Source organism: Phacochoerus africanus, chromosome 6 (genome assembly GCF_016906955.1).
Source record: "Phacochoerus africanus isolate WHEZ1 chromosome 6, ROS_Pafr_v1, whole genome shotgun sequence".
Taxonomy (NCBI): domain Eukaryota; kingdom Metazoa; phylum Chordata; class Mammalia; order Artiodactyla; family Suidae; genus Phacochoerus; species Phacochoerus africanus.
In genome coordinates this window covers 1,593,964-1,616,992 of record NC_062549.1, presented here as the reverse complement: position 1 = coordinate 1,616,992, position 23,029 = coordinate 1,593,964, and the positions used below count along the sequence as shown (strand labels likewise).

General features: G+C 68.3%; 1 protein-coding gene across 1 annotated transcript in view; it reads left to right on the top strand.

Annotated features, from left to right (window-relative positions):
- Positions 1-23,029, top strand: part of ADGRB1 (adhesion G protein-coupled receptor B1) — a 61,896-nt gene that overhangs the window by 27,496 nt on the left and 11,371 nt on the right. Inside the window, exons 17-23 of the mRNA XM_047783133.1 lie at positions 8,382-8,523; positions 14,100-14,203; positions 15,283-15,385; positions 16,006-16,156; positions 16,579-16,648; positions 17,970-18,036; positions 20,045-20,130. Of these exons, the coding sequence (XP_047639089.1) occupies positions 8,382-8,523; positions 14,100-14,203; positions 15,283-15,385; positions 16,006-16,156; positions 16,579-16,648; positions 17,970-18,036; positions 20,045-20,130 (723 nt within the window). The remainder of the gene's footprint in view (positions 1-8,381; positions 8,524-14,099; positions 14,204-15,282; positions 15,386-16,005; positions 16,157-16,578; positions 16,649-17,969; positions 18,037-20,044; positions 20,131-23,029) is intronic.

Here is a 23,029-nt window from a genome sequence, read left to right as displayed (position 1 = left end):
CGCTCCCAGGAGTCTGCAGGCCAAAGAGCCTGGGCTCCAGGCTGTCCCCACGGGAGTGCCTGCTTGGGTCCGTGGGGTCCTGCAGCCTTGCTTGGCCCATCAGGCTGTCCCTTCCTCCAGCTCGGGGTCCCTGGCTCCGGCCATGCAAGCCCCGCCTCAGTTTTTTCCTTGCCTGTGAGATGCGACTCAGCCTCGGCCCCCCGCCCTCGCCCAGCCTCTGCCAGGCGCCTCCAGGCAGCAGCAGAGGATGGGGTGGCCAGCACTGGCCTCCAGCCACCCCTCCCTGTCACCCTGCCCTGTTCTCCCGCTTCCCCTTCTGCTGGAGAGCATGGCGGCAGGGGGCTGCTGCCTGCCAGTGCTGGCCCTGGGGGCAGGTCCTGTGCGGGAGCAGGGTAGGGGTCCCAGATGTGTGCTTGAGGGCCAGGGGCATCAGCATGCAGGGAGCCTTCCTGGGATGAGACAGGGCACAAGAGTCTCCGGTTCGGCTGCACATCCCCCCCCCCACTCCCCGACCCCCGCCCCGGCCCCATGTCCGTGGAGGGAGTGTGTGGCCCTATGAGCCTGGTGACCATGGAGTCGTAAGGATGGGGGATCAGGGAGGCAGAGTGTGGCCAGCCCTGAACTCACAGCATCTGCTGGCCAGCAGCAGGGGCGGCCTGCACCCCTGGCTTCTGGGTCTGGGGAGGAGGCCTGTACTGGTGGGGGTGGGGGGTACGCAGGGCAGCCGAGGCGGGGGCGGGGGGGGGGGGCCGGTGAAGTCAGCCGTCTTGACTGTCCTCAGTCAAGTGACTGCGTGGTCGGGGGCCGGTGGCACCGCCAGGGGCCTGGGGCTGGACAGCCCGGCTTCCAGGCCTCCCCTCCTCCTGCCTCCTGGCCTCTGCCATCATGGGGCCTGAACCCCTGCTGGGCAAGGGTCTGGGGGGCGCTCCACCAGGAGGAGGAGCCTGGAGTTGCCCTCAGGGAGGAGGGGGCACCCCCCCAGGAGGGCAGCGCTGGTCCCTGAGTTCGCTGGATGGTGCCAGGGTTCAATTCCCTCCTCCACTGAGGCCCAGGGCTCTGAGGGGGGCTGCTTTGGGCGCCTTGTCAGGCCACTTGGTGCAGGGAGGGTGCGTGAGAGGACAGGGCCGTGGCCTCTCTGGGAGGGGCCGAGCCTGGCTGGAAATAGAGGTACTTCGAGCCACTCCTGGCAGGGCTTTCCGTCTGTCCGCCCGTCCTGCCATCAGCAAGGGCCCTGAACTCCATGTCCTTGCAGCAAGGCATGCCGGTGCTGGGTTCTCTGCGGCCTCCCAGGAGGAGGACTGCCCCCGGCCAGGCTCTGCCTGCCACCTCCCGTCGGTCCCCGTCCCCCTCATCCTCCCAGAGCCCACTCTGGCGTGTTGGCAACGATGGTCTGATGGTGGTGATGGCGTCGGGGGTGGTGGTGAGGGTGGCACGGCTGTGTCGTTCTTGACGCTGGCAGCAGGGATGCTGTGACTGATGCGGTGGTGGTGAGGGTGTCGGCAGCAGTGATGGCGGTGTGGCAGGTCTTGATGGCGTCGTTGAGGGTGACGTGGTTGGTGCTGGCGGAGGTGGTGGCGACAGTTAAGATGGTGGTGGCCTCAGCCCTTCGGAGGATTTGTAGACGCCTCCTCGGGGGAATCAGGGCGCACCCGTGGGACAGCTGCCAAGGCAGGCGGCAGACAGGGCGAGGGCACTAGTGGGAGGGGCTCATGAGGCCTCCTGGTCTGCGGGGGGTTGGGGGGGGGGGTTCCGGGAGGAGACGAAGCTGGGCCAGTCTGGAATCTACTAGAGCCAGGGAAGTGCCCGTGGCACTGAGCACAGGGCCCGACCAGGCAGGCCACGGACGCCGTTGCCCAACGAGTGAGTGAGGTACCGGCCTCACCTCCAGCTGCGTCAGTGGCTGGAGGGTGAGGGGGTGGGGTGTCGCCTGGGCTGGCAGGGGCAGGGGACAGGTCAGACAGGTGTGGGCCAAAGGTGCCGCAGGTAAAGGTCCGAGCGAGTGAGGGGCAGCGCCTCAGGTGGGGTTCCTGGGGTGCCGGCCTCTGAGCTGGGGGAGTTCTCAGGTGGGCAGGGGTTGGAGGAGCCCAGCCCACCCAGGCCAGATCACGTCCTCGGAGGGCTGGGGGCTCGGGGTCCCACCCTCTCCAGGGCCCCCATCTGCCTGGCAGGCTGCCCCTGGCCTCTGCAGCCTTGCCCTGGTGGGTGGGTGGAACAGACAGAGAGCCAGCGGGCCCCGAGGATGGCCAGGTTTCCAGCCGGGGGCAGGCCTGCGCTGGAAGTCCTGACTCAGAGTGTGGCCGGCGCCAGGTGGGAGCCCGGAGAGTGGCCTCTTGGCCAGGAACGTGAGAAGCCCTGGGAGTTCTGGTCCCAGACCCACGGATGCGAGGGAGCCTTAGATGCTGTCAGTGCCCAGAGAGCCCACCCCATGGGCTGGGACAAGGCCTGAGGGGGGTGTCAGCTGGCAGGTCACTCAGCAAGAGCCAGGTCGGGCAGATACCTGCCCCCAGGAGGCCCTGGCCACAAGCACCGCCCCCCACCACTGGCCTGCCCCGGGGGGTCTCACAGGTCAGTGCCAGGTGGGGGCCAGGCACAGAGCGGGAGCTTGAGGAGGTTTCCTGGAGATGGCAGTGCCTTCCTGGAGGACAAGGCTGAGTCAGCCAGGGGACAGGAGGACTGGCCAAGATCAAGGACTGGAGGCCGGAGGGACGCCTGTGTTCTGAGTCACCAGCGGTTCCATCTGGGCCGGCACGTGCAGGCAGGGCTGCCAGGGCCGGCAGTGGGGGACGCGAGAGTCACCGTGCACTTCAGCTGCTGGGGGACGTGGGTCTCGGGAAGGGAGCCCCAGCACAGCGGCAGGGTGGGACCTGTTGGAAGCGCCAGGCGCAATGCCCAGGAACATGAGGCTTATCCAGGCAGACTCCCTGGAGGGGGAGACTCAGCACCAACCTCGGTCTGTGGGTCGGCAGTCAGTGATCTACGGGGCTTGCGCCTGGCATGGGTGGTCTAGGGAGCCCCAGGGCCAGGCTGAGGAGCGTCAAGGGCTCCTCGAAGCCCTGCCTGCAGAGACGCCTTTTGCCCGCTCCCTGTTCCCTTGCCGGGAGAGCTGTGCCCACTCCGGCTTCTTTCTGCCGTGTGGGAGGACCAGCGTGCGTCATCCACACTCCAGTGTCATTTAGCCCATCAAACCCCAGGGGACCCTGAAGCGCAGAGTCCCATAATAGCACCTGCTTTGTGGGCTGCAGGAGGCATCCTGAATGCGGCGGAGGCCCTGGCTCCGTGCGCTGGTGGGCAGGGGCTCTCCATGCACCCCACCCCCCCGGCGCTGCCCCCCGATGGGCTGGGCCCTGTGCCCAGTGGTGTCCCGGTGGTCTCCCTGCCCAGCACCCACTTCACCTGGGAGGCAGCTCAGCTCCAAGTGCCCTGGAGGGAATTTGCCCAAAGGCGAAGACAGGCCTCACCGCGCCGATCCCCGTCCTGGGCCGGCTGGACCGGGCCGTGTCTGGGCACTGCAGGGAGTGTGGTGGCAGGAGTGACACAGGTCCTGGGCCCTGGGGGAGGTCCCCGGGGGGCTTTCTGGGCTGGATGGGGGCCAGGCCACTCCCCTCTGGCTGCCTTCCCTGAGCCGGCTCACCTGGGCCGCGAGGATGAAGTTGCAGTTCTGCCCAGGTGCTGAGGTCGGAACAAGGCAGCGTCTGTGCTTCTGGGTCCGAGTTGGCCGCAGGGGAGAGTGGGGAGGGTCGGAGAGGGTGGGCCAGTCCCCGGGGGCTGTGGGGCCTGAGGGCAGCGTGGCCTTTGCTCTGAGTGCAGAGAGAGCCGTGGGAAGGTTTTGAGCAGAAGTCGCCGTGTCCTTGCGTTATTTCAAAATATGGCCTGGTGCTGTACAGAGGCCAGCAGCGGCGGGTCCCAGGAGCGTGGTGGCCATGGAGTGGGGTGCAGCGGTGAAAGGAAGGCCAGAGGCTGATGAGACTATAGGTATGAGGGAGGGGGAGAGAAGGGTCCTGCAGGTCGCCGCCAGGTTGGAAGGGCGGAGGGGACCTTGCCTGGCCATCCAGAGTCCACCCCCACTGGGTGCTGGCGGTGGGGCAGAAAGCCAGGCCCCATCCTGCCGTCCTGGAGGAGGACACCAGCGGGAGCATAAGGCCAGCATTCGCGGTGGGAGAACCGGGCAGATGCGGGAGGACTCTCAGATGGAGCCCTTGGGTCAGGGACAGCCTTGCTGGGGCAGCCAGGGTGCTGACCCATGGCTGTGGCTGTGGAGGCGGAGCCAGCCCGGCCAGGCCCAGTAGGCCCCAGACAGACACTGGAGGAGCAGCATTCACCGTGGCAGGGACTGGCCTGCTGCTATCTCAAGGACCCCTGGGGGCAGGGGACGTGGGCACAGAAGGCCAGCTGCCCAGGGAGGGAGGTGGGTGGGGTGGCGCGGAGATGGAGGCTGATGCAGGTGTGTTCAGGCCTGACCCCGGGGCATCCAGGGGCAGGGGCAGCAGAGCGTCGTGGCCCAGGGTGTGGACGCACAGTGGGGGCCGCTGTGTAGAGGGCTGGCTCAGAGCAGCGGAAGAGCTCAGACGGGGGTTCAAGGGACAGGAGGGCCTTGGCAGGAGCGGGGAGGGAAGAGCCCGTGGTGAGGACCTGGGCGCCGGCAGCAGGGTGGGCAGTGGCTGGATCTTCCTGGGGGCCCTGGCCCGTGGGGGAGGCACAGCCCTGCTCTGGGGGTTCTGGTCTGATGGGCTGTGTCCTGGAGGCGCCGATCAGACGAGGGAGACACAGGCCAGGAGCTGTGTTCGAGGAGCCTGGGGCCCCAGGCCACCTCCCCCCAGCTCAGGCGGGGAGGGCCCCTGCTCCAGCTCCTTCTCTCACCCTGAACCTGGGGGGTGGGAGGGGCAGGCGTCACCGACCCAGATTCCTCGGGCCTGGGCCCAGGAGGGGGGCCTGGCTCTCTGACCCAGATAGACCAAGTCTCTGAAGCTCAGACAAGAGGCAGCAAATGGTCTCCCACGTGTAGGAGCGGTCGTTGGGCGCCAAGAGGGAATGACCCGCCTGCGCGGCAGAGGATAGCAGGTGTCCCCTGCAGCAGGAAGGATTGGGGTCAGATGTGGGGCAGAACCTCCAGGTGTAGGTATAAGAGGATGGGTCCTGGACGTTTTGCTGAAAGGAGAGCTGAGGGTCCTCTGACCTTTCCCGGGTCAGGCTGCGCTGAAGATGCAACAGGGGACCTGTCCTGCCCAGGGCCCATCCTTGGCGGATGCCCACTGCAGCACGCAAGTCTCGACTGGAGGCCTGGGCAGCCTCCACTGGCTGAGCTCTGCACTGGGTGGGATGGGCCTTGGGCAGGTCACCCCCCCTGCCCCCCCCCGCCCCTGTCTGGGTCTTAGGCCATCCTTGAGGGTCCCTTTCCAATCTGCTCTTCAGAGGCCAGTGGCTCAGGTGTCACAGGACTTCTGGGACATGTGCAGTGGCCAGACGGGAAAACTGGAATCCTGGCCCTCCTGTTCTACTGCTGTGTGACTTCAGGCAGTCCCACCACCTCCCTGAGCCTCAGTTTCCACAGAGCTGAGCTGAGGATGATTGCAAAGGGAACACAGTAGCATGTATAGGGTGCTATTGATGTTGAGGTGGGGGAGGGGCAAGGAGAGGGTTCCTGTCCCCGCGTCACATGCCAGGAGCGCCAGCGTGCTCCCCCGATACGGGTGCCAGGGCCTGCAGGAGCTGGGGACACTGGAGCTGGGGAGAGGCTGAGGCCAGGGCGCCTACACCGCAGGCCTGCAGGGTCTGGGTGAGCCCTGCAGCTGCCCGTGTCCTAGGCGGCCAGCCCGAGCAGCTAGTTCTCGGCTTCCTTGTGGCCTCCGTAGCCTGAGGCCCTCTGCGGAGTGGGCAGCACCCCTCGCCCTCCCCCTCTCTGGGAAGCTGATAAGCTAATTAGCGCTCATAGCCCAAGTCCTGTGGGGCCAGCCACCCGCCTGGGCTGGCCTCTCCTCCCAGGAGGTGGCCGGCAGCTGTCAGCTTGGCGCCCTGCAGACCCGCCAGCGCTGCCTGGGAACCTGCCAGGCTGCTGGCCCCAGCCAGCCCGGCTCCCCTCACCCCAAGCCCGGGGTCTTGTCCCCTCCTGACCCTCCCAGCAAGCCTCAGCAGGCGGAAATGCTGGGTTCCTGGTCCCCCTCCACTCGGAGGAGGGGGACTGAGGAGTGTTCATGCCTGGATCGTGAGAATTAGAGCTGGGATTTGAATCCAGGACCGGCCGGCCACAGCCTCCTGCTCCTAGGAGCAGGCACAGGGCCACTATCCTGGCTAAGCTGGTCAGCTTGAGACAGGGAGGTGCTGTCTCCGGGCCGAAGCACCTGCAGGACTCCTCCTCAGAGTGCACTGGGTCTTGGTGGCTTCTGGCCTGGGCCACACTGGCTGTCTTGGTGTTCGGGCAGTGGCCTGCACGTGCATCCCCAGGCGTGAGGACGGGGCGCTCTGGGGGTGGGAGGGACAGAGGGCAGCCTAGGCTTGGCGCCCCCATGGTGCTGGGGAACGCAGGGAGGGGCCCCGGGCAGCCGAGCGAGGCCTCAACAAACCTCTGTTGAGGGTGCAGGGGGACCAGGCTGGACCTGGGTGTCACTGGGAGCTCCAGGGCCCCCACTCCCTTTCCCATTCCTTCCACCCCCAGGTCTTGTTCCTGGTTCTGCAACTAGCGGGGTCTTCTTTTACAGAGGAAGGAAGGGGAGGAGGCTCCCTACCAAGACCTTAATAGGTTCTGACTTCCGCCCCACTCCATGTCAGGGACTCTGGGCCTGCGGGATAGGGGGCCGGGAAGAGGGGCCGTGAAGGCAGCCGAGCCCTTGGCTTCCCTCCCAAGGCTGTGGCCTTGGCCCTGGCCCTACCTGGGCTCTGCCGGGCTGTGTACCTCCGCTCCTCTGGCACCTGAGGCCGGAAGGAGCCCTGATGCATTCTGCAGAGCTTAGACCTTGGGCCTCAGTCCTTCTCTGTGAAACAGGTCCTTCCCCGTCGGGGGACGGGGCGGGGGGGGGGTTGTGAAGAGAGAAAAGCAGATTTGAAGGTGTCCCTTCTCCCCCGGGGCCTGGGGCTCAGAAGGGAGATTGTGTAATGTCTCCGATTCAACAGAAGCCACCCTGGGTTCTGTGATGCCTGCAGCGGGGCCCCTAAACATTGCTAGAGATGCCGGTGCAGACGCTGTGTGGGGCTGGTCCTGTTATCCCCTGGACTGTCCCCTCCCCAACTTAGAGATGAGGAAACTGGAGCTAGGGGCAGGGGCTGACTTCCCGGGTGACACAGCCAGGGAAGGTCGTTTGCAAGTCCAGGTGTTGAGCAGAGGCAGCTGCGTCGGGGTCAGGGTTTCTCGGGGAGGGCAGGGGGGCCGGAGCGGAGCGGCTGGGATGGGGGAGGCAGGCCGAGGGCTGTGGAAGGCACCTGCAGCTCCCTCCTTCTGGGGCTGAGGGATCTAGGGCAGGCGGAGGGCAGACTTGCTGAAGAGCCCAGATTCTCCCCTGAAGGCCTGGGGCCAGCAGGATCTCCAGCATTGGGAGTGGGGCTGGGGCTCTTGCTGCCCTGCTGCAGAAGGCGACCCCTCCCAGCTGTGGCTCCTGAACTGCGCGTCGGTCTTGCCTGTCCGGGCAGCCTGCGGTCCAGGGCCCCAGCCAGGCGCTCCCTGAGCCTCTCTGGCAGCCCTGCTGGCTGGACGCCGCTGGCATGAAGGGTGGGGTCTTGGATTAACAGCGGTCGGTCTGCAGAGTGGCTCAGTCAGGGGCACTGAGGCTCTCCCCCGTGCGTGTTTGAAGGGAACCAGGGCCATCCCGAGCGGCCGACCTCCGGAGGGACCGGAGTCCGACGGCCGGCCGGGGGCCCTTTCGGGCGGCTTCCCCACCCCCACGGAAGGCTGCTTCGCTCCCGGTGCCCCCCGCCCCGCCCTCGGGAGGTGGCTGTGGGGGCGGGGCGGTCCCAAGGTCACCAGCGCGACGCCGGGACGCCGGGGCGGGAGGCGCAGAGGCGCCCGGCCGCCGGCCCGGCCCGCACGCGCTCCGCAGCCCGGCGCCCCGCTCCACGTGCGCCCACGCGCCCCTCCCGGGCCCGCGCTGGGGCGGGGCGCTCTCCGGGCGCGGGGCCAGGGCTCGGCGCCCCGCCGGCCCCGCCGGCCCGCGCTCCCGCGAGTCGCTCTCCCGTGGCTCGGCGGCGGCGGCGGCGCTGGCGGCGGCGATGGGGCGCGGGGCTCCGGGGGCCGGCGGGGCGCGCGCGGCGGCGGCGGCGGCGGCGGGCGCAGGTGCGGGCGCGGGCCGGGACGCGGGGCCGGGGCCGGGGCCGGGGCTCGGGCCCGGGGCGCGGCCGGCCGCCGCTCACGCCGCCCCTGTCTCCCCCCCCCACCCCGTGTGTCCCGCCCCCCCCAGACCCTCCTCCCCCGCCCCCCCGCAGCTCGGGCCCTGGTCGTGGCGCGGCTGCCGCACGGTGCCCCTCGACGCCCTCCGGACGCGCTGCCTCTGTGACCGGCTCTCCACCTTCGCCATCTTAGCCCAGCTCAGCGCCGACGCGGTGAGACCCCGGGCGGGCGCGCGGGGAGGGGGCTGCGGGGCTGCCGGTCGCCTCCGGGCCCGGCCGGCGCGGGGAGGGGCCGCTGCGCCCCCAGCCCCCCCGTGGCCTGGGCGGCGGGGCCCGGGCCTCTGGAGAGGGCGGGTAGGAGCCGAGTGGGTGGTGGTGTGGAGTTGGGGGCTGGCCTGGGAGGAGCGGGGCTGGGGCCCCGGGAGGGGGTGGGGGGGACGACGACTGGTGGGTGAGTGTCCCCCGCCCTCCTTGGGACCTCGGACCCGGGAGGGAGCTGGCTCTCCTTCTGGGGAGCCGAGCAGGCTGGGCCTCTGGCGCTGGGGGCTGGCCGAAGGGGTGGCCCGGGCCCAGCCGGGTCTGCCCCTTCCCTGGGTCGGGGGGTCCTTCCCCAGGCGATGGCAGGGTCCTAGCCTGCCCTGGACAGGGAGGGGGAAGGGCTGCCACCTTCCTGAGCGGTCCTTCCCCACCCACCCTAAGTGGATCTTGCTCTTTGGAGGCCGTTGTATCCCCAGGTGGGGGTCCAGAGGGGAGAGGGTGCTGGCCTGGGCCCAGGTCCGCAGCCCTCCCCAAGAAGGCCCCCTCACTCAGGGCCTCCTTTTTGTTCCTGTGATTCTTGTGGGGGCTGCCGGTTTCCATGGCGACAGCATCTGGGGCCAGTTTGCTGGCTGGGCCCCGGGTGCTGGGCCCGGCCAACGAAGGCTGGTGGGCGCTCTTGCCCAGGGCTGCGCTACGCTCACTGGACCCAGCAAAGCCGGGGCCGCTAGCCAGGTTGCCAGGCTCCCCGAGGAGGGAAGGGTCTTTGCTCACTGAGCACCCAGGCCCAGGCCTTGTGTGGAAGGGTCCTCAGGCGGCACAAGTGGAGGACCGAGTAGGAGGGGGACGCTGCTTTGGGGGGTAGGGGTGGCCTGGCTGTCCCCTACCGAATCCCAGTTTTCACGTAGAAGATGGCTCCGGGCCTCTCTGAGTGCAGTCCCCCCACCCCACTTTGTCCTTGGGGACTTGGGCAGGGAGTGCGGCCAGGATCCCCCAGAGGGCCCGAGCTTGACAGGACCTTAGAGGTCATTGCCACTAAACCTTTCCGTTGACAGGCGGGGAAACTGAGGCCCAGGGAGGGGCCTTGCTCAAGGTCTCAGGGTGGTTCTGCTGCCCAGGGGTCTGTGCTCTTGGCCCTGGTCCCAGGGTGCCCTCTCCTCAGGCTGTCCCCGTGATGGGACTGTTGGTGGTGTTGGTTCCAGGGCAGGCCCTGAGGCAGCAGCCAGAGCCATGCTCGGGGGCTCCCTGGAAGAGGTGACTTTCCGCACAGAGGAGCCGTCAGTGGGCCGGGGCTTCCTGGGTCCCCACGAGGCTGGAGCAGCAAGCAGGGCAGGGCCCCCCTTGGGTCCGGGGTGGCTGCTCTTCCTTGTGTGTGTGTGTGTCGGGGGGGGGGGGGCGGCGTTTCCAGAGCAGGATGCGTGCCCAGATCCTCTCCTGTCTGCCCGGGGTCTGGCCCGAAGGGTCTGCTTGAATCTCGAAACCCATTCTGTCCCCTCGCACACAGTCACCCTAGACTGGCCTCGAGCCTCGGTTTTCACCCCTGTAAAAGGGAAGTGACCCCGTGCTGCTCAGGGTGGCTGTGAGGGATTGGCCAGTTGCTGGGGGTCCTCTTGGAGAGCCGGGGGGAGGGGGGGGGTTGGGCAGGGCCACTGCATCCTGGGAGGATGGAGGCTGAGCCCCAGGCCCGCCTGGCATGAGGCGCACGCTGGGTGAGGGGCAGGCTGGGGGAATCGGGGGAGGGAGGCGCTTGTGCCCAGGGGGCCTTTCTAGGAAGAGCCGACCTGCGCCTCTGAGGATGCGAGTGCGAGGACAGGGCCCGCGGGGGGCGGGGGCGGGCCCCGAGGACAGAGCTTTGGTCTCTGAAGGGTTTGAGGCTGTGTTTGGTAGGAGGGTCAGCCACTGCAGTGAGCGGGGCTTGCGGTGTCATCCTGACCTGCCGTGTCCACGCGCCCTGTCCCCATGTCCCAGAAGAGTCCGAGGGGATGGGTGCTCTCAGTGGCCACAGAGTCACCCACCGGCCAGGGGACCAAGAACAGGCTGCCCACATGAGCCTGTCTTCTCACCCGTAGGTGGCGAGGTGGTCGGTTTTGTCTGACCCCATGAACACTGAAGCCAGGGCCTTGAGCTTCCAGGGCAGCGCAGGAAGGAGCCCGAGTGGGCCTGGCCCCTACCTTGTGCTCAGCGGCTGTCAGAGCCCGTGCTGAGTGGGCAAGGGACCAGCGCCAGGGTGAGACTGCAGCCAAACACGCTGGGCCGAGCCGGCTGAGCACCCAGGCTGGGGCCTGGCGGGGCCCGGGCTCTGATGGGGAGACAGAGGCTGAGCCAGGCCTGGGGCGGCCCTGGCCTGGGGCGGGAGATGCCCTGGGGCTCAGCCCTCCGGGGTGGCTTAGGAGTCTGGTCCTAATGGGGTGAGCAGGCATTCACAGCAGGCTCGGGGGAGGGCTGAGAAAGGCGAGGAGCCAGTGGGAGGTGTGGGGTTGGGGGCGCAGAGCGGGGCAGGGAGAGCTGGGAAGTGGGAGAATGGTAACAGGACTTGGGGTCCTTCCAGGACCCCAGCAGGAGTGAGGGTGGGGTGGTGGCCGTGAGCTGGGCTGGGTGCGGGACGTGGGACACACCGCTGCCTCGGCTGCATGGAGCTGGGAGCATGCACTGGCCGTGTGGATTTGGGTCTGAGCGGCAGCGGCTCCCCGGTGTGTGCCGTGGTCCCGGGGACGGCGTCCAGGCCTAGGGCCCGAGGCTGGATGGCGAGATGGGGTGCTGTGCCTGCAGCGGAGGAGCCAGATCCCGGGGGTGGAGTGAAGGCAGATGAGACCCAGTGCCCCCCCGCTTCTCCCACCCCTGCACGCAGCCAGAGAGTCAGGTCCGGCCGTGCCGCTGTGAGCCCGTGACGGCCGGAAGGTTGAGTAACTGCTCTGAGTCACACCTCTGAGGGGGCGAGGCCACCTGCCTCAGAGCCGGGGTGGGGACCGAACCTAGCGAGGGGTTCACGGCGTCGACATAGCCTGGCCTGTAGTAAACAGTCTGTGAGGCGCAGTCGGTGGTAGGGTTGGTTCTGTGATGTGTCTGGAACCGTGTTATGAGTGTCACTGGGATCAGGGCTCAGCCTGTGGGAGGGCTCAGAGGGGCACCAGGGCCGGGGCTCAGGCTGTGCTGGAGTCAGGGCTTACCTGTGGGTAGCGGTGAGCTGTGTGGTGCTGGCGTGGTGGCGGGAGGCAGAGGCTGCTCTCACAAGTCAGCATGTGGGTTTGGGAGGCTGGAAGGGAATTCACGTGGTAGAAACTGACAACAACCGTGGGGGGAACAAATGGGCAGAGCCCGGGCTGAGCGCGGCGGGAGAGACCCGTTCCCTGGAGAGACCCAAGCCAGAGGGACGGGACGAGAGCCGAGGGCCTCTGTGGGGAGGTGCCAGCCAAGCCGAGAGGAGAGCCGGCCTTGTGGAGGTCAGAGGAAGAGCACAGGGAGGGACCCGCGTGTTGCAGAGGCCCTGGGGCGGCACGGAGCTTGGCTGGGGAGCCAGTCTCCAGCAGGAAGCTGGCCTGCTTCTTTGGCTCTCTGTGTGGATTGGGGCCAGTCTCCTACCCTTGAGGTCTCTAGTCTGCTCTCCCAACCTGGAGTTGCCTGACACCCCTGCCCACGTTTCTGTCCCTTTTCCCCTCCCCACATTCTTGGGAGCATGCAGGGCCGGGGTTGTCAAAAGTGACGGATGAGCCAGGCGGAGAGGAGGAGGGAGCGGGCGGCAGGTGGGCGAGCTGGCGGGCGTGTGGCTGCCAGGCCTAATGAGGGCAGGTGGAGGCAGATGGCCACGGAGGTCGGGGCCCGAGCCAGCCGGGGAGCAGGCGTGAGCCACTTACTCGGCCGCCCGTGACTTGCGTGGCTGGCCAGGGCTCCGAGGTTACCTGGTGAGTTCAAGGGTGCTGGTTGCAGCCTAGAGCCCCTTCCCTGGTACCTTCAGCTCTCGTGGAGAAACACACAAGTCTGTCGGGGCCTCATCCGGGCGGGTGCGCCCCCAGGGACCGCTGACTGCCTGGGTGACCTTGAATGACTTTCTCGATCTTCTTGGAGCTTGCCTCCCCAGGCTCCATTCACCCAGCCAGTTGCCTTGACCAAGGGTCTGTGCCCGGCCCGGCCCGAGACGTGAGGACAGGCAGACACCCCCAGCTGTGGGGTGGCGCTGGGGGCAGGAGGGGCAGTGTGGCCACCGAGCAGCGCCCTGGCTTGCGGAGTACTGCACGGTTTGGGCGCTGGCCCCGTGGGAGCAGGTCCTGGGGTGTCCTGTGCAGGAGCCTGGGACCTTGGGCACCTGAGGAAGGTGGAAGGCCCCATCCCAGGGCCTCAGGAGGTGGGTGGGAGTCCTGCTCCGGGTGTGCTGGGTCAGCAGGGGTCAGAAGGGTGTCGGCCAGGTCAGACGTGGGGCAGGGCAGGAGGGTGTCCTCCCTGGGGTGGGGGCGCCCTCAGGAAGCCCGTTGTCCTCTGGTCAGGCACCCCCGGCATCCTGGGACCTCCGTTCTCAGTCCTGGAGATGGTGGGTGGGCCGGGGCTGGCTGTCTCCACCGCCCAGAGTTGTCTTTGGGTCCCACACAGAGGGACCTTGATTGGTCCTCAACAGGTGCGCGTGGACGGCAGCCGTGTGCCCGGGGCGCTGGGGTGCCAGGTGGCTGTGGGTCGTGCAGTCACACGGGGGAGGGGTGCACGTGGACGTGTAAGGACCAGCCAGGGCTCAGGGCTGCACTGGGCGGGGGGTGGGAGCAGTGGGGTCTGTTGACTTCTGAGAGGGGCAGCTGAGACCCAAATGACCAGAGGCACTGCCCCTGAGGGGACAGCTGGGCAGGCAGGGGTCCCACGCAGAGAATGGCTGAGCTAGGCCCTGAGCAGGAACGGGGGGGTGGGGCAGCCCAGTGCAGGGAGGGGGGCAGGGGGAGTGGCCTTGTGGGTTGGAGGGGGCGGGGCCAGGCCTGGTGGCCTCTGGGGCATGTGGACACAGCGTGGGTCGAGGGGCTCTGAGAGGCTGGGAGGGTATTTCAGGAAATCCTCTGGCTGCTGCTGGAGAGGCGGGGTGGGGGGCTGTCGCTGGGCTGGTGGGAGGGCCTGGAGAGGGGAAGGGGTGGCTGTGGGCGGAGCAGGTGTGTGGGGAGGGGCCTAGGTTTGCAGGGTGGGGGTTGGGGTGCCCCTTGAGGCTGCTGGAGCCGTGGGGGCCCTGCTGAAAACGTGGCCTCTGCCCAGAGCCGCAGAGCCGGGGAGTGGCCGTGCTGGGCTGCTGGGCACCGCGAACCCACCTCTGACACAGGCGGGCTCCTTCCCTGGAAATGGTGGGGGTTTACTGCCCAGGCTTAGCGGGCAACTGGGCAGAGACAGAGACCCCTGCCCTCACGGGTGCTGGGTAGTCGCGGGGGGGCGGGGGGGGTCTTGCAGCGCCACAGGGGGGTGGCCAAGGGCTGCGGGGGGGGCTCGTGGCGGGCGGTGGAGGGAGGGCTCCGCCCGGTGTGCGTGCAGCCCCCCGGCGCTCACTCTTCTCTCTCCCACCCCGAATCGGCCAGAGCATGGAGAAGGTGGCCGTGCCGTCCGTGACGCTCATCGTGGGCTGCGGCGTGTCCTCCCTGACCCTGCTCTTGCTCATCATCATCTACGTCTCCGTGTGGAGGTGGTGCGGGCCCGGGGGCCCGGGAGGGGGCGGCGGGGTCAAGGGCGGCGGCGGCGGGCGTGGGGGCCAGAGCCCACCTCCCTCCCTCGTTGGCAGCACTGTCCCTTCCAGCCCCACCCCCGCCCCTCCCTCTCCCCCTCTGCTGTCCCCCGGGTGCTGATGGCACTGATGGCAGGGGGCAGGGCGGGCTGGGGTACCTGCTGCCCCCTGAAGGTGATCCCTGGCCCACGTGACCTGGGGGCCCCAAGACCCCCTCACTTCCCTGTCTGTGCTGTTTTGTCCCTTGGACGTGGCCACAAAACCTTGTCATGGGCCCCGGTGCCCTGGGTGCTGTCTGGCTGCTGGTGGCGTCTGGGGCGCAGGCCCTGGCAGTGGGGGAGCGAGCCCGTCCCAGCCAGTCACCGGCCTGGGGAGAGGGAGGGGTGTGTGGAGACACAGGCGTCATGCAAGCGGTGGGCCGGTCCCGACTCCCTTCCCTCGCCACGGGCCCCCCGGAGCAGGGCTGTAGGACAGTGGGACAGGGAGGGTCAAGCCAAGGTCACCCGCCTGGCTGCCACTCGCTGGGCCCCGGCCAGGCTCCCAGTGTGTCAGCCCCGGGCCACAGAGGAGGGGTCGATGTGGCCATCGGGGGAGGGGCCGTCTGAGCGTTCCTGTCCCCCTTCCTCTGTCCTGCCCAAGGGCAGAGGCACTCATGCGGGAGCGTCAGTGGCCCTGAAACACCAACATCCAGTGTCCCCCGCCCCGCCCCTCCCAGGCCCTGTCCTCAGGCTCCTGTGGGCGTCCTTGACCCACTGGCCCGGCCCCTCCCCCCGGGCCACTGTGGGTCTGAGGTTTTGGCCCAGGGTTTTCCAAGCTCCTGGTGGTCCCTGTCCCGTGAGCTGTGGTCACACCTCACCCCCGCGGTCCCCAAGAGCAGTCGGCCACCCAGAGGGGGACCGTGATGGAGATGCTGGCGCTGGGGGTGGCAGCGGTGTCCGCGTGGAGGAGGTGCTGCCCTGGTCTTGGAGGCCGCGGCGCCCCAGCTCTTGTGAAGCCGAGACCCGGCCGGGCACCGACCGTGGCCTCCACCGTCCCCGCAGGTACATCCGCTCCGAGCGGTCCGTCATCCTCATCAACTTCTGCCTGTCCATCATCTCCTCCAACGCGCTCATCCTCATCGGGCAGACCCAGACCCGCAACAAGGTGAGCGGCCCCGGGCGCGAACCGCGGGAGGGCCACGCTCCCCAGCGGGGCTTGGACCCCGGGAAGCTCAGGGAGGAGGCTGCAGAGCTGCACAGAGCCCTTGGGGTACCCCTGCCACCGTGCCACGGGCCTCAGCCCCTAGGGGGCTGTCACCTGGCCGGGGCACGGGCACGTGGTGCCCAGAGTCTCCAGCTGGCCTGGTTCATTGAGATGAGCCGGCTCCCGCCCCGGACCGGGCCCACCGTCTGGCACCGAGCTGGGCCTCGCTGGGTGGCCTCGGGTTCCCCAGCCGCTAAGTGGGAGGACTTGAACTGGGGCTTTTGGATGGGCTCCTGCGGCTTTGGTGTCCACGTGGGGGAGGAACTGGGGAGAGGGGGTGCCTGTCCCTGGCCGTTCGAGGGCAGAGCACACAGCTGTCCACCAGGGCCTCCCTGTCCAACAGCCCGTCTCAGGGCAGGGAGTGGGGCAGGCGAGCCCTTGGGGGCTTCCTGCCTGGGGGGTTGACCAGGTCGCTGCTGCGGATGCTGGGCTTGGGCCTCTCCCAGCCCCGCTGGGCCCCTCGCCGGGGGCGGGTGGGGGCCGGGCGAGCGAGCGCCTCCCAGCCTTCCCCGCCTGCGTAGGTGGTATGCACGCTGGTGGCCGCCTTCCTGCACTTCTTCTTCCTGTCCTCCTTCTGCTGGGTGCTCACCGAGGCCTGGCAGTCCTACATGGCCGTGACGGGCCGCCTCCGGAACCGCCTCATCCGCAAGCGCTTCCTGTGCCTGGGCTGGGGTGAGCGCCCGGCCCGCAGCCCTCGTGCCCCCGTCCCTCCCCCCAGGGGTTCCCAGGGAGAACACGGACGCCGGGTGCTGGCGGAGTTTCAGATGGGGAGTAAGCGTGTGGTGTGAGTACGTCCCGTTCAGTGTTTGGGACGCACGTGTGACGGAGGAAGATACTTCGCTTTTTATTTGCAATCACATGCGCCTGGGAGCCCTGCTTTATTTGCCAGTCTGGCAGCCCTCCTGTCCCTGCAGTTCTGTGGGTCCTCATATTCGTCCACCTCCTGTCCCCTCTGTTACATGTTCCGTGTCACCCCCAGTTCAGGGGCTTCGAAGGCGCATCCCCCACACCCCCGGGGCAGGGCTAGGAGGAGGCCGAGGCGGATGGGCTGGGTTGGCAGGGGCCCGACACCCTCTCTTTCTCTTTCGCTGCAGGCCTCCCTGCGCTGGTCGTGGCCATTTCTGTGGGATTTACCAAGGCCAGAGGGTACAGCACCATGCACTAGTGAGTCGGGGCGGGGTGGGCACGTGGCGGAGGCCACACGGCTCCCAGACCCTCCCACCGCCCTAGAAGGTGAGGGCTGGCTGGGCACCCATCTCCCAGATGAGAGAGCCAGGGCTGGGAGAGCACGGGGGCCCTCTCCTCCCATCGGCATGGACAGCGGGGGCAGGGAAACGGGGCTTGGCGCCATTGGAGCCCCCACATCCTCCTTCCGTGGCCTGGGGCAGACTCCTTAGCCCCTCAGAGCCTCTCTGCCCATCTGCAGGATAGGGGTACCCAGTCCTGCGTGAGTGTGGTGACAAGAGGGCTAAACACACCCCTGGGGAGGGCAGGGCAGGTGGCAGACAAAGCCTGACTCAGGCCCCAAAGGGTTGTCTGGGCCAAGTCCAAGGGCCTCGAACGCCAGGCCAGGAAGCTGGGGGTTATTCTGGAGGCCGGGCGTGGGGAGAGAAAGTGAGGCCAGGACCGTGCCTGGACGTGGGCGAGAGCAGGGCAGAGAGAGGCGGGAGGAGGGACGGCCAACGAGTGGGCCCAACGTGCTGCAGAGCCCAGGGGGACGGGACGTGGCCAGGCCCTGGGACATCCCCCCGACACTGCTGAGGACCCGGGGGGTGAGTACTGGGAAGGAAGCACGGAGCTGAGAGGAAGGAGCACCTGGCCCGCTGGGCCCAGGGCGGGTCGGGAGGGGACGGGATGTTACAGTGGGGTTCTGAAGGATGAAGAGGAGTTCGTTTGGCAGACAGCATGGCCCAGAAAGCTCAGGGAGGAGGAAATGGCACCTGCAGAAAGTGAAGGGGTCCTTTTGGGCTTAAGGCTCCTGTGGGCCGCCGTGGGCCGTGTCCAGGAGGTTTGGGGGAGTGAGTGTGGGCAGGTGGCCGAGGACGGCTGGGGTCCCATGGGAGCAGAGGCCCCGGGGCCGAGGCAGAGTGGGCAGGGGCAAGTCCAGGCCAGGGCCCAGCCTGGCGTTTTGGCATCGTGTCAGGAGATGACGGCGGCACGTGAGAGTCGGGAGGGTCTGTGAGGCGAGTTGGGGTGCCCAGGCCTGGGGGTGTTGGGGAAGAGGGACAGTCGGGCATCGTCATCTGGCAGCCCAGCCTTCTGCCGTGCGGCCCTCTGCTCCGGGCCGCTCCTTCCTCCTTGAGCTTCTCCCGTGAGCTGCCTGGGGGCTCCCGCAGGCTCGGAAACTAAAGAATGAATCGTGCACGTGTCCTGGCTTCCTCCTGCCATGTATCAGCAGCACACCTGCCCTCGGGGCAGCCGGTGGTGCTCACTCTGTGAGCAGAGGGGCCTGAGCCCCCAGCTCACCAGCCGTTTCCCTCCCCAGCTGCTGGCTCTCGCTGGAGGGGGGACTGCTCTACGCCTTCGTGGGACCGGCTGCGGCCGTCGTGCTGGTACTGACCCCACCCCGTCATCCCAGGCCGAGCCCCTCACCTCCCCCAGGCTGGGCCTTGGGCCGTACCCACTTCCGCATCGCGGTCACCCTGGTGGCCAGGGGTGGGTGGCATCCACAGGCCCCTGACCCGCCGCAGGGGTGCGGAGGCTGGGCAGGGCTGGCAAGCGGCCTTGTGTTTCTCTGAGCTCAGCCTGCCTGACTGCTGGGCACCCGCTGTGGACCTGCGGGTGTGGCGAGTGAGTGACCCTAGGGTGAGAGCAGGTGGGCAGGTGGACCACCAGGCAGCAGGGCGCAGCAGCACCTCCCCTGACCTGGCCCTCAGCGGTTCCCTTTCTGCTGTCCCCACTTCCCCATGTCCGAGCCGTGGGGGGTGAGAGACTGCCGTGTGCGCAGAGGTGTTGTCCCGGGTTGTGGATGAGCAGGCGGAGGCTGGGGGTTTGCCAAGTTCAGATCGATGGCCTCTGCTGGGCCTGGCTCTGAGCCTGTCTCATCCCCACCCCCCCGCCCTCCTGCCCCTAAGAAAGGGCAGCACGCCTGCAGAGTCCTGCCATCCAGGCTAGGTCACACCGTCTCGTTGTCAGGCCCCAGGAGCTCGGGCACAGGCTGGACGTGGCAGAGAAGAGTGAAGCCCGGGGCATCCGGGGCGGGGAGCTGGGGGCGGGTGGGGTCCGTGCAGGATCCACGGGCCTCTCCCCATGGTCCCAGCCAGAACCAGTCCCTTTACTCCTGGTGTGCTGAGAGTGGGCTGGGCCTTGTTGGGCAGGCGCCCCAGCAGACGTGGGGGTGGGGATGTCTGGGCGGGGGAAACGTCCTGACTCTGTGGCCTCCTCCGGTGACGTGGGGCGGGACACAGAGCCTGCCACAGGCAGGGTGGTAGCACCCCGTGTCTTGCCCTCCCCTGCCCCAACCGAGTCAGAAAATGAGGCCATCGAGGAAAGCCGCTTCCGCCGGGGGTGGGGGTGGGGGGATGCAGGGCCAGGCTGTGTTGCAGCCGAGAGCTCTCCGAGCTGTGGAGCCCTGGGGAGTTGGCCTCCCTGGACCTCTGGGCCCAGGGTCATGGGTCCAGGGATCCATGGAGTCCCAGGGTCCCCGAAGTGCAGGGACGTGTTTGGGGGTCAGGCTGCCTCTCAGCAGAGTAGAGGCTCGAGGTGGGGACCCTTGAGGGCAGGGCCATGAGCCGGAGGCCCCCCTCCCCCCCCCCCGCCAGCAGAGGAGGCCAGAGGAAAGGGGAGGCCAGGCTCTGTAGGCCACGGAGGAGATGGGTGGCGGGGACGCCCGGGGACAGGGCAGGTGCCCAGCAATAGCCTTTGGGGAAGATGCTTGTGGGGTGGTGGCCCCAAGGGAAGGTCTGAGGGGCTGCCGGGGTTGTGGGGGGTGGGCAGCGCAGCCACCGGCAGAACCAGATCAGGCCGAGCGGGGCGAGCTCCCTGTGTGGGAGGCAGGAGCAGGGAGGCCAAGGAGGGGGCATGGGCGAGCCTGGCGTGGGCGGCGGCTGGACTGGAGGTCCGCTGGGGTCCCTTCTGTGGTCTGAGCAGGAAGAGCGCCTCAGCAGTGTAGTGCCGCCAGCCTGCTCTCGAGCTCCACTGCCCTGGTCAGCCCCACTCTGGGCAGGGATAGGCTTGCCAGGACCCCAGCCCGACCTCTGACCTCTGGCCTCCACCCCAGATGGAACCCCAGCCCCCAAACTGCTGCTGACCACGGTGGGATGGTGCTGGGCCTGGGCTGGTCCGTGCAGCCGCCCCAGGACCCGTCCGAGGGAGGCTTAAAGCTGCAGTGCCCAGCCCGATGGGGGGCGGGCACGGACCACAAAGCACGGAGAAGCCCACCTGACGCCCGGCTTGGCAGGAGAGGGCAGGAGGAAGGGACGAGAGCTTGGGCGGAGCCCCAGATGGCTTCGCCTGCTCCCTGGAGCGCCTCTCCTGACCCAGCGTGGGCGCGGGTGCCGCCCGGGGTGGCGCCGCGGGGCCCAGGCCGGCCGTGCCCACACCCGCCCTCCCTGCCCGCAGGTGAACATGGTGATCGGCATCCTGGTGTTTAACAAGCTCGTGTCCAAAGACGGCATCACGGACAAGAAGCTGAAGGAGCGGGCAGGGTAGGACGGGGGCAGCCGCGGCCACGCCCCACCTCGGGTCCAGAGACCCAGCGCCCCCACCCCGCCCCCGCCAGGCCTCTGGGGGAGCGGAGGCACGGGGGGGCCTGCGTGCCAGCCCCGCCTGGCTGTGTGCCTCGGGGTCTCCATCTGGCGTGTGACAGGGCAGGGACCCGTAAGGGCTCAGAAATGGGCAAACAGATTGTTTTGGGAGACCCCGTCTGCCCTCCCCACCCCGAGTGGTGTGAGGGCTCCTGGCTCCCCCTCCCGTGGGGTTGCGTGGCCCCTGCGCCAAGTCGTGGCCTGCCCCTCCCTGTGGTGCCTTCAGCAAGTGTGGATATTCCTCCTGCCTGGGGAGCCTGCACTCAGAGGGGGCAGTGCCTGGCTAGAGGGCACACAGCACTGCAGGTGGCCCGGGGCCCAGGGCTGTGGTACCCGCCCCGGAGGGGAGGGCGTGCTTGGGTGGGTGCTGCTCTGGCTGCCAGGACCAGGAAGCCCCAGCGTCTTAGGGGCCAACCGAGGGCTGCAACAGCCCCCCTCTCCTGCCCGACACCCCGAGCCCCCCTCGCTTCACCCTGGCTGGCGTCTGTGTGAGGGTCCCCACCCGCCCCCCACGCCCGTCCTGCTCCGTGTCTGTCTGTCTGTCTCCCGCCCCCTCTTCCCGCTCTTGCTTTTCCCCATGAGCAGAAGCGTCAGGAAACCTTCCCCGTAGTGGGTTCTGTCCTGGTTGGAAACCTGCTCTCAGGAGGCAGGTGGCTGGGGAGCCCATGGTGGCCGGGGGCCTGGCCTGGGTCCCGCACCCCCCAGGCCTCGTCTCTGTGAGGTGGGGTTGGCAGGCCTCGCCCCGGCCTGGCCCAGAACACGCAGGGCACCCACACGCTCCTGGAACCGTGCTTCCCGGGCTGGGGAGGTCTGGGTGCACACGGTGCCCTCACCCAGCCTGGGCTGCCTGGTTCTCGTTCGCTTTCGGCTGCAACCCTTAGGCGGGGTCTGGTTTTGTTCCCATTTCACAGCCGAGCAGAGCAAAGTGGAGGCAAGAGAGTGGCTGGTGGAGCGGGGCTGGAGCCGGGTCAGGCTGGGGCTAGGTTGGAAACTAGTGTGTCCAGCGGCCTCCTGCCCTGTGGGCCCCGTCCCAGGTCGCCGTGCCCTGGCTCAGAGCCTGCCTAAGCAGGACACGTTCTGTGTCCACGCGCACAGGGCCTGCAGGAGGCCACTGCCCAGGCCGCTCACAGATGCCCTCGTTGGCCGTCGGGCGAATCCCTTGCTCCTTGGCTGGGGCGGCGTGTGGTCAGACCGGATGTGAGGGGACCAGAGGGGAGGGACAGTGGCCTCGACCAGGTGTTGTGCTTCTTTGTGTGGATGTGGGCAGATAGCGTCACCCTCAGCTGGACACGGACACACGCGGTACCAGCCTGCCGTCGCCTCGGGCCGGCCGTGTGCAGCCACGGCCCCGGGCCCAGCTCTCCCCATCGGGCTCTGGGCGCCTCAGGTGGAGAGAGGCCCCAGCACCCCCCCCCGCCCGTAGCCCCCAGGACCCTGTCCTCCCATCCGTGCCCCACCCTGGAGCCTCCCCCCACCCCCCCGCCCGCCCCCTCGGACCCGACCCCACCCGCGGAGCCTCAGGCCGGACCCTTGCCCTGACCCACCTCCCTCTGGTTTCCACGAGAACAGTTTTGCTTTCGTTTCAGCCTTTTAATTTCGCTTGCAGTCCGCTGCCCCCGGCCCCCCTCGGGCGCGTCCTCACATGTGCGGAGTGTGGAGCCTTCCCCGCGGCCGCCGCCGCCTCGGAAGCCGCCAGTAATGCCATGTTAGTGCCTCGCACCCCCGCCCGCCGGGCTCTGCTCTCCCGAGTTAGATTTTGTTCGTTTCCAGCTTTTTCTGTCATTCCTGTCGTCCCTGCCATCCACTCTGGGGTCCTAGGCAGCCCCTGCCCGGCCTCCCCCACTCTGGCCACCCGCCCTGCCCCCCCCACCGCCCTGGCCAGTGCCCCCCCCCCCATCCTCCAGGGCCTCCTCCTCGTGGGCATGTGTGGCCACAGGAACACCATCCACTGGGGGCCGTCGTCAGTGTGTGGCGGTGCTGGGGCCACAGCGCTCCAGGAGCGTAGGAGAGGGTGTGGCTGTGCGAGAGGATTGTGAGCGTGTGCGCGTGTGGCCGTGCGTGTGAACGTGAACGTGAGAGGCAGGTGTGGCTGTGGAAGCAGGACGCGCTCGGGGCGGCGGGCTGTCTGCTGCAGGGGGCGCTGTGAGCAGGGCAGGGGCAGTGCGGCTGGGGCCCTGGGGTGGGGGCGACATCCGGAGGGACTTTGGCTCCGTGGATGCGAACTTCTGGGTCATCTTGTCCCCAGACACACAGGACCCCTGGGACCCTCCTGTGTTTGCTTCCCGAGCTCAGCCGTGGAGCCGGGGATTTCAGGGGCCTGTGGGTTGGACACGGTTCCGGGCCAGGGATCCGCCTGGCAGAGCCAGAAACCTCTGCGGGGGGAGGGCGCGGTGTGCAGGCCGCTCTGCTCCTTCAGGCCAGATCCACAGCCCAGATGCCCTGCCTGGCTGGCCTGTCTTTTATTTGCAGGCTCTGGGGGGTGGGGGGGCACCGCTTCAGCTGCCTGGGGCTGTGCCTTGTGAGAGCCTTGGGGGGAGGGGGCGTCCGCTGCAAGGTCACGGGAAAGTCAGAGGCAGCCCCTGCCTGTCTCCCACCTCTGTCCACGCTTGGAGCCCCTCCCCCCGGGAGCAGCTGACTTTCCAGGGGGAAGATAGTGGCACTGCGGGGGCTGGACCTGCCCGGCCCCTCCCAGAGGCCCTCCGCAGAGACGCTTCAGAAGCTGCAGAGGCTAGGCTGCAGGCATCTGCGTAATTTACCGGTCCCCAAGCCCCCGCCATCTGCCTGCGGCTGCAGCTCTGGG